At 32.0% G+C, this 10,778-nt stretch overlaps 1 protein-coding gene across 1 annotated transcript in view; it reads left to right on the forward strand.

The window, feature by feature from the left end:
• The first annotated feature begins 3,478 nt into the window (after positions 1–3,478).
• The window catches only part of LOC107063427 (uncharacterized), an 8,985-nt gene continuing 1,685 nt past the window's right edge, over positions 3,479–10,778 (forward strand). The window contains exon 1 of the mRNA XM_015315305.1: positions 3,479–4,404. Within this exon, the coding sequence (XP_015170791.1) occupies positions 3,479–4,404 (926 nt within the window). The remainder of the gene's footprint in view (positions 4,405–10,778) is intronic.

Genomic DNA, 10,778 nt, shown 5'->3' on the forward strand with positions numbered 1-10,778 from the left:
ATATCACACAAAATTCATGGACTATAATGGAAGAATCCTCATTTCCTGTTTCGGACCTCGTTTGAACTTGAAAAAAACCTATGTTTTCCCCCTCCAAACCAACGGTAACCATTTAATAGGTCGTTATAAATGTCGACAAATATTTTCAACCAAAAAATCATCGAATACACATCTCACAAAATTCAAGGACTACACATGTAAAATAGAAAAAAATCATATTTCTCGTTTCACGCTTCGTTTTAACTTGAAAATAGCCAGGTTTTCCCCTTCGAACCAACGCGCTCCATTAAGAAGGTCGCCACGGACACCATAAAAAATTTCGGTCAAAAAATCGTCGGGCACATATCAGATAAAATTTGTGGGCTATAACACATGAAAATGGAATAATCCCTATTTCATGTTCTAGGCCTCATTTGAACTAGAAAAAAAAAACTAAGTTTGCCCCTTCAAACCAACGCACGTCATCAAGTAGGTCGTCATGGACGTCCAGCAAAAATTTCGGCCAAATAATCGTCAGGTGCGCATATCACTCAAAATCTATGAACTATAACACATGAAAAATAGAAAAATCCCTATTTTTCGTTCCGGACTTCGTTTGAACTTGAAAAAACCTACGTTAGCCCCTTGAAACCAACGCACGCCATTAAATAGGTCGTCACAAACGCCCATGAACAATTTCGGCCAAACAATCACCACTCGCACATATCACCCAAAATTCATGGACTAATAACACACAAAAAATGGAAAAAATCTCAATTTTCTGTTCCGGACCTCGTTTGAACTTGAAAATTCCGACGTTTTCCCCAGTGAACAAAGGCACGCCATTTAGTAGGTCGTCACGGACACCCACAAAACTTTTCGGCCAAAAAATTGTCGGGCGCACATATCACACAAAATTCATGGACTATAAGTCTATAATACACAATGTATCCGACAACTGAGAAATATATCTGATAATATAGGAATGTATCCGATGCAACATAATCTTAAGTAATGTATCATTTGTAATGTATTTCACCACAGAGGAATATATCTGCGAGTGATGAAAAATAAGGAATTTTTGTAATTGAAGAAACTTTTGCGATAGGACGTAATTAACCCCTAAATGTATGAGATTTATGTGATTTGTCCTAATTATAATGGAGAGATTGTATATGTAAGATTAATATGAAAGATGAATATCGAGAGATTAGTAATGAGGAGGTTGTTTTTGATAGATTCTCGACTCAAATAATAAAGTATATCAAAAACAAGTTAAAATTACATAAATTATCGCATAACTTGATGCAAAAATTATTTAATACAAAAATTATTTTGTTATAGAACGATATTTTTCCCCTTATGCAGAAAATGAAAGAGTTTTTGGCGAAAAACATCCTTAAACTATACCCTCAACTTAAACTACATCCTTAAATTATCTTTCTTAACAAAAAAAACATCCTCCAAGTATTTAAAACTTAACAACTTCCATCCCTCTATTAAAATTTATCAAAAAATTAGTGGAATATATTATTTATCTGTACTTTATTAATGAGATAAGAATTCTTAGTGGGACGTTCTTTTCATATATCCTTCGAAAAAATAGGAATTGTTAGATTTCCTGTATCGAAGAGAGAAGCTGAGTCGGGATGAGGGAATTGTTTCTATGCTTTTCTCAGATAATACGTTACCAATTGTCAATTCTTGGTCATTGTCATTGAGATTCATGTCAATTGGGATTAATATTTAGGTATAGATATTTCCTCTCTTTTTTTCTCCTTTCAAACAAAGAAAAATGTCCACACAAAAACATATGCAATTCATACTATTCTCTTGAAAATAAATTATATAATTTTATTACTTGTTGGTAAAAGCTTCCAATTTATTTATTTTTTTGAGACCCTTGTTTGCTATTTAAAAAAAACAATGTTATGACGGTGTGAGTCTACGAGGAGACATGATCTACTCTTCTCCTTTACCAACTAAATAGAGTTGGAGCTTAATTTTACACTATTTTCACCTTGCAAAGTCATAATATCGTTAGATCTAATTTTTTTGGGCAAACTGATAGTTGAGGTAATCAAGATTCAACTAATTTTGATCTCTAGTCGTTGAGTTTCGTTTTCCATTATTAGAACTAAAAGTCTCTGATTGACACCACTTTTTGTAGATCAATGAGAAGAAAACATTTCAACCGATAAATTTTTGATATCAAATGATATGAAAAGTAAATAAAAACAAAATTGCTAATCAAAAGGAAGACAATGCAAAACGTTGTTGCTAAAAAAATTCACAATATCTTAATTTAATATGTAGAATGAACAAAATTGGTTTATTGGGGGTGATTTAGGGAGTTTTGTTGAGAATAGTGTGAACCGTACATGTTTTTGTGAAGGATTTGTTAATTTTTGACAAATTTTAACAAAAGGATGAAAGTTGTCAAATTTTAAATAATTGAGGAATGTTTTCTGTTAAAAACAATAATTTGAGGATGTAGTTTAAGTTGGGGTATAGTTTAAGAATGTTTATGACCAAAAATCACAAATGAAACATTGCATTATGGTATCCGGAATTTATGGTGAGATTAATTATCCCAAACCACAAAAAAAATGTCCCGTAAAAGAGAAGCCTGCTTATTACAGAAATAATTATAATAGTTATCAGTTCTTGATGAGCTTCCTAAGAATGTGACAAAGTCAATCAGATGATTAATATGATTTACACCACCAAATTTCGACCAAATTGACAAAAAAATACAATTTTATGCTAACTTCAAATGTTTAATTTTTTTAACAAGAGCTTCAAATGTTTTATTAGCTCATACTACTGCAGTCCGAAGTACCTTCTCTATTTACATTTGATTATATGTTTTGTTTCAAGGTTGTGATATTTATTTACATTCATCATTGTAATGTTGTTGCTTTAATTCTCAACTGAGGAACATATTAGTGAAATAGGATAAATTGTAAACTACTAATCTGTATTTTATGTGGTATTTAAATGTTCATATTGTTAAATGATCAGCTTTTGGTATTCTGGGCCATAGCAACTGATCTAAAGAAGGTAAATGTGTCATCGGAGGTGCACCTAAGGCCCAAGGGTATGACCCAGTGATCAATGAAGTGAGTTAAGAATCACGAGGTTTCAATTTCGAGTTGAGGTTGGTATATTGGTGATTCATTTAACTGACGTTCTTGGTGGTGAATTGTTTGTTGTCCTGTTCTCTTTGGATTTGTTTTGTATTGTGATTTTCAGACTGCATATTTTATTGCTGACTATTTTCATCAAATTAAATTAAACTATGTTATCATCGAAGTCAATTTGCCAGCCATATGAAAAATATCCATTTAATTAGCAGTGACTGATTGTATTTGGCTGCTTGTGCAAACTGTTTTTTGTTAATTATCCTTTAGGTTGAGAATCCAATGATTGAAGGCAGCCCGAAAAATTGTCATTATATAGTTAAATTGATGTCCTAATGGTCCTTAGAGGTCCAAAAATGGCGAGGCCACGGGAGGCGATTGCTGAATGCCTTTCTGAATTGCAATCTGAATCTCAAGAGAATCAGCAGAAAGCTCTGCTAACATTGGTTTCAATCACAAAGGTGAGCCCTCAAAATCGGAACTTGTTAGCGCAAACAAATGGTGTTGTTTCTACCTTGCTCAGCCTATCGATGTCTCCATCATCAACTACTATTCAGCTTCTCGCGCTCTCAATTCTATTCAATCTCTCACTCAATCCTAATCTCAAGCAAACTCTAGCAGACATGGAGAAAATCCTGTTTCTCAATTCGGTGATTATGTCTTCGACTTCAGCTGAACCAAGTAGGATAGCAGCTTCACTTCTATGTAGTTTGGCAATGTTAGATAAAAACAAGGCAAAATTTGGTGTGGCTGGAACGGTTGAGGCTCTAGTTAAGGTCATCTCGAGGTCACGAGGCCCTGCTTCGCATCATTTCCTGAGTACATTGGCTGAATTGGTGCAGTTTCATGGGAATTGCACGGTGGCTGTTCAATCAGGGGCAGTTCCGGTGCTGATCAAGTTGGTGGAAGATTCTGATTGCGAGGATCTTGCTGGAACATCCTTGGCGATACTATGCTTGCTTGCGAGGTTTGAAGAGGGACTAACTGCTTTGAAAGAGATAGATAAAATTGTGGCATTACTAATCGAAATTTTGAAGGGAAAGTGTATGTTGAGTAAAGAGGGAGCTGCTGATATTCTACTCCGTTTATTCGAAGAAAGTGAGGGATGCATAAGAGATGCTTTGAGGCTGCCTGAGTTTTCATCTGTGCTAGCTGATCTCTCGGTTCGAGGGTCAGTGAAAGCTCGAGAGAAGGCTAGTTTACTCATGAAGAAACTAATGGAAGCTAACATGGATGTTGTTTATGGTGATACTGGCAACAAAACAGCTGCATATTTGCAATGGTAATACGACAGAATGCCCGTAGATGCAGATTATGGATTTAAATTTTATGGATTCAATATTTATGTTCTCACCACTGAATACACCGCGCTTTTGCAATTATGGGATCAATACTTAATATTCGTTGACCATCAATGGTTTTACATATATGTATAATGTATCTACCCTCCGTGGAAAAAATGTTGGGTTCAGTTGAATTCGTTGGTATTGAAGGAATCAATTAACCAAATAAAAGAACCAGATTACTCTTCTAGCAAGTTGTTAGCTTGCCTTTTGAAATATGTTTTTGTATGTTGGATGTACTTCATATGTTCTTGTACACTTTGTCCTTAAATCAAGCGATTCATGGAAGATCCATGCAAGCACTAGTGATACACTCGATTTGATAAATATAACTAATACACGATAAATTATGATATTAGCAATACAACAGTTTTTAATGTATATATTAGCATGGTTAAATATACAAATGTTCTTCAAAATCTTTTTCACATTCTTTCCACCATATTTTGTAGATGGTATTTTTGTAAACAAATAACTTTTTTTTTAAAAATGATGTGATGTATATTATGTTTAATATACCAAACCAAACAGTACATACAAATAGTTTCAACATTATTAATGTCAACATTACTAATATATTTAATTTGATATTATTTTTATACACTCTATCAAACAATTATTTGTTGACCGATCCCCTGGCTCTTCTTCAGCCGCGGGAAGGCTTAGTTCTGTTGAAGAGCTTACACCCCTCTAGCACTTAAAAAATGGGATGGGTGATCCATAAGATCATTTGGCGAGATTCAGTTGCGTGGGAATCTTTCTGAAAATCAAAACTAGTTTTGTTGGGTAACCCACAACAAGACAATAATGTATTTTCCCGAACATGATATAAAATTGATCACCACTTGGGCCACTTTTGTGGCATTGTTATTAGAATTGACCATACTTCCAAAATTATAGTAGCAGTCTGGAGTTCAAAGATGGCCGGCCACTTGTTTTAAATCTCGAGTCTAGTTTTCAAAGCTTGGCAACCTTCTAAATATAAGACCGCAAAAGTGACATAATATTGAAGGTTTTGTTCTTCAAATAGATTGATATGTATTTTTATTTTTAGCAATTGAATTTATGCTTATTTGGACACAAGTTCCTTAAAAATTAAATTTATATCAAAATATAACTTATGAGATATTATATACAAAAAAGAAGAAGTTATATACTGAAGAAAAAAAATTATTATAAAAGACAAAAATTAAAGACTAGCACAAAATAGAGACAGAAGTGCAAGTGACAGCCTCATCTAAATAGGCAGATTTACACATATAGCCCTTTTGAGGACCAAATCAAGTTTCATTGCAGAAATCATAAAATCAAACCAAGTTGAAAGCTGAATTAAAGAATGGCAAAAGGATCTGGTGGACCCTTGTACTGATGGATTCAATATTTATGTTCTCACCATTGAATTCATCGCACTTTTGCAATTATGGGATCAAAACTTAGTATGCGTTGAGATTTCGTGGAAAAAAATGTTGGTTTCAGTTGAATTCGTTGGAATTAAAGGAATCAATTAACCAAATAAAAGAACCAGGATACTCTTCTAGCAAGTTGTTAGCTTGCCTTTTGAAATATGTTTTTGCATGTTGGATGTACTTCATATGTTCTTGTACACTTTGTCCTTCAATCAAGCAATTCATGGAAGATTCATGCCAGCACTAGTGGTACACTCGATTTGATAAGTATAACTAATACGCGACAAATCATGGTATTAGCAATACATGAGTTCTTAATGCATATATTAGCATGGTTAAATATACAAATGTCCTTCAAAACCTTTCTCACTTCCTTTCCACCGTATTTTGTAGATGGTATTTTTATAAACAAATAACTTCTTTTTTTCTAGAAATGATGCGATGTATGTTATTTTTAATATATCAAACCAAACAGTGCATACAAATTAGTTTCAGCATAATTAATATCAATATTACTAATATATTTAATTTGACATTATTTTTATACATATGAAACGATTATTTGTACGTGGGTAACAAGACAATAATGTATTTTCTCGAACATGATAAAAAATTGATCACCACTTGGGCCATTTTTGTGGCATTGTTATTAGAATTGACCATATTTTCGAGGGCAAATTACAGAAATCACATACTTTAATTTAAGGCAAAATTACAATCTATCCCTTAAAAGTTTATAATTACAGAAATCCCTCAAACGAATACAATAATATAAGCGCTGATACATTAATCTGATGCGCGAGATACATTAATCGTTAAGTAAGATACATTACATTTTATACATGATACACTAATCTGATGTACATTTTATACATGATACAATAATCTGATGCGCGAGATACAATAATATAAGCGCTGATACATTAATCTGATGCGCGAGATACATTAATCGTTAAGTAAGATACATTACATTTTATACATGATACACTAATCTGATGTACATTTTATACATGATACAATAATCTGATGCGCGAGATACAATAATATAAGCGCTGATACATTAATCTGATGCGCAAGATACACTAATCCGATGCGCGAAAATGAGAAATTTTGGAGATTTGTAAAACTTATAGGGGATAATGGTAATAAGTATACTAAAATGTGGATTTCTGTAATTTTTCCTTTACAAAATAGAGTAGCAGTCTAGAGTTCAAAGGTGGCCGGCCACTTGTTTTGAATTTTGTAGTTCAAAACAAATATGTAAATCTCGAGTTTAGTTTTCAAAGCTTGGAAACCTTCTAAATATAAGACCGCAAAAGTGAAATAATATCGAAGATTTTGTACTTCAAATAGATTGATCTATATTTTAAATTTTTAGCAATTGAATTTATGCTTATTTGCACACAAGTTCTTCAAAAAATTAAATTCATATTAAAATATAACTTATATATATATATATGTATGTATTTACCTTAAAAGCATGAACTCCTAACTTGAATGTTAAATTACTATAATATCCCTAACTTAGGTTGTGACTTTTTCAAAGATTGTGACTTTTCTGATAAGTTATGACTTTTCTCAAAGGGTTGTGATTTTTCGATGAGTTGTGACTTTTCCAAAGAAATGTGATTTTTTCAAAGAGTTGTGACTTTTTCAATAAGTTGTGACTTTTCGAAAGGGTTGTGACTTCTCGGAAAGGTCGTAACTTTTCAGATAAGACACAAAAAATAATTGTTCATACTACCCTTTGTTGACTATAAATAAAAGGGTTTCCTCTCATTTTTCTACCACAATTTTTTTAATCTACTACTCTTCTTCTTCTTGCATTTTGAAATTTTTTGTGTGATTTATTGTCGTTGAGTGAGTTCGAAGTTTAGCGGAATATGAGGTACCACTATTCTGATGAAGTAAATTATTCTATCCTGACAGGGTATGTTCCTTAACCTCGAGTACTTGAGAGAAATAATTATGATGATATAATAATTATTTTGTTGCTTAGTATATACATTAGTATGTAATGTTTCAATATATGAGGTTAACGTGATGTAGTCTAAAATCATTTATTTTTGTTAACAATTTCTCTTGTGATGTAGATATATGCTTCTGAATATCTTTTTCAGAAATTATTAAACTTCTCAAGAGTTTGGGAATTGTCATAATTTATTTTTTTGATGTTCAAGACAAAATAATGACTTTATTTATTAAGGGAAAAGGGTCAAATATACCCCTAAACTATTCAAAAATATCTAGATATACCCCCGTTTGAAGTTTGGCTCATTTGTGCCCTCGTCGTCCAACTTTTCGCGCATATATGCCCTTGTAGACTTTAGTTGCTTTGCTGAAAATAACCAACTCATTTTTCTTTTCTTTAAATAGCAAATGAAATTGTCACATCCCCTTTTAATTACCACGTATCATTTATTTATATTAAAAAATGAATACACTTCTTTTAAATAGGATATCCGACCCGTAAATTCTATCCGACCCAAATTTCTTTGGTGGATATTTCACATAAGCCGACAAATCATGTCTGACCCAAATTCCTTTGGTCGGAGAAACGCCATCTCCAACCTAACCCATCACTTTCTCCTAAAAGAAAAACACCATTAAAGGCGAGCTTCGAGCTCTAACCATGAGCAATAGAGCTCCAATCCGATTCGCACAACCTCGGACAAACAACTACCAAATAGCTCCGACCACCACGAGCTCCAAAACACTACCCCCAAGGTAGCCAACAAAACACCAACCCACACACCTCATTGGTCTAGCAAGACAACTAGCAAACGACCCCAAAACAACTGTGTTTCAGATGTCAAATGTTATCTTATTTTAGATCTGGTAGGAGGAATTCAAACTCCGGCCACCTTGGGTCAGATATCCTATTTAAAAGAGGTGTATTTATTTTTTAAATATAAATAAATGTCACGTGGTAATTAAAAGGGGATGTGGCAATTCCATTTGTTATTTAAAGAAAGGGAAAATGAATTGGTTATTTCCAGCAAAGCAACTAATGTCTACAAGGGCACATATGCGCGAAAAGTTGGACGGCAAGGGCACAGATGAGCCACACTTCAAATGGGGGGGGGGGGTATATCTAGACATTTTCGCATAGTTTAGGGGCATATTTGACCTTTTTCCCATTTATCAATGCTACTTGTGTGATTTAGATTGTCAGAAAGTTTGCTTTAAAATAGTTATTACTATATAAACATTGCCCTTTTGTTTTACTGATTTACTATTTCTTAATATTTAAGTATTTTCAACGAAGAAAAAATTATATGACTTGTAATAAGGCAAGTTGAAGTTTGTATTATTTTAATTTTTATTGTAGTCTAAATTCATTTGTTTTTGTTAACAATTTCTCTTCTGATGTAGATATATGTTTTTGAATATTTTTTTCCAAAATTATTAAACTTTTCAAGAGTTAAAGAATTGTTACGATTTGTTTTTTTGATGCCCAAGACAAAAGAATGAATTTATTTATCAATGCTACTTATGTGATTTAGATTGTCAGAAAGTTTGCTTCAAAATAGTTATTACTATATAAACATTGCCCTTTTGTTTTACTGATTTACTATTTCTTAATATTTCAGTATTTTCGAAGAAGCAAATTTCATATGACTTGTAATAACACCAGTGGAAGTTTGTATTAGTTTAACTTTTATTGTAGTCTAAATTCATTTGTTTTTGTTAACAATTTCTCTTGTGATGTACATATATGTTTCTGAATATCTTTTTCCAAAATTATTAAACTTCTCAAGAGTTAGAGAATTATCACGATTTGCTTTTATGATGCTCAAGACAAAAGAATGACTTTATTTATCAATGCTACTTATGTTATTTAGATTATCTGGAAATTTGCTTAAAAATAGTTATTACTATGTAAACATTGCCTTTTTGTTTTACTAATTTACTATTTCTTAATATTTCAGTATTTTCGACGAAGAAAATTTCATATGACTTCTAATAACGCTCATCTATTGCACATTAATTCTTTAGTTATAACATTATAAATTATCTTAGTTATTACTAATTATCACAAATGTTATTCACATTCTTTAGTTAAAATAATATGAATTCTCATAGTTATTACATTAGTTATTTCTATCTTTCATCTTTCCTTATTTTAACTTTTGACCAATATTTTTCATATTTTTAGACCGCCCCTATATATGTGATAACACGGTGTTGTTATTTTTTCTTGGACGAATCATGCTTGGTTGAATAAATTGAAAATTGTTTGCAAGTGATAGAATATATTCTTTAATTTTAAATTTTAGTTTTTTCGGTAAAAAAAAAAAAACCTTTCTCAGTTAACTATGGATAGTCAGATAACTATCTTTGATTTATGAACACAGACAATCGAGAAGTCAAATATGAGAGCCAACAAAAAGAATGTCATCTATTATGTTATAACTTATAAAATAAAAATTAATACACAAAAATAGTTCTAAAAATGAAATGTACTTGGTCTCCACATGTTCATATGACATCTAAATAGATTAAGTGGAATAAACGTGTGAAACACATCTGGTTAGATAACATGAAAAATACACAACAAAAATATCGTCTATAAGGTAATATTAGTGAGATACAACTAATTACATAATTGAACCTCATCAAATTGAAATAAATATATACATTATTGCATTTAACTAATAAATTTTTCATTTATGATCTTCATAGGTTCGTGTGAATAAGAGATATATATGACGATCCACGTTGAACATTCACAAAAAAATCTACAATATTATTTTGCGCAAAGCTTATTATTCAAATCTCCGCTTGAATTTTCTGAATTGATAATCACGTGCAACGCACGTGTCAAAAATCTAGTGTGTATATATATTACCCTTATTTAGAAGAGGGGGTTGTGAAGGACCAACACAGCTCCAAAAACTTGTTCC

Source organism: Solanum tuberosum, unplaced genomic scaffold, assembly GCF_000226075.1.
Source record: "Solanum tuberosum cultivar DM 1-3 516 R44 unplaced genomic scaffold, SolTub_3.0 scf00335, whole genome shotgun sequence".
NCBI lineage: Eukaryota > Viridiplantae > Streptophyta > Magnoliopsida > Solanales > Solanaceae > Solanum > Solanum tuberosum.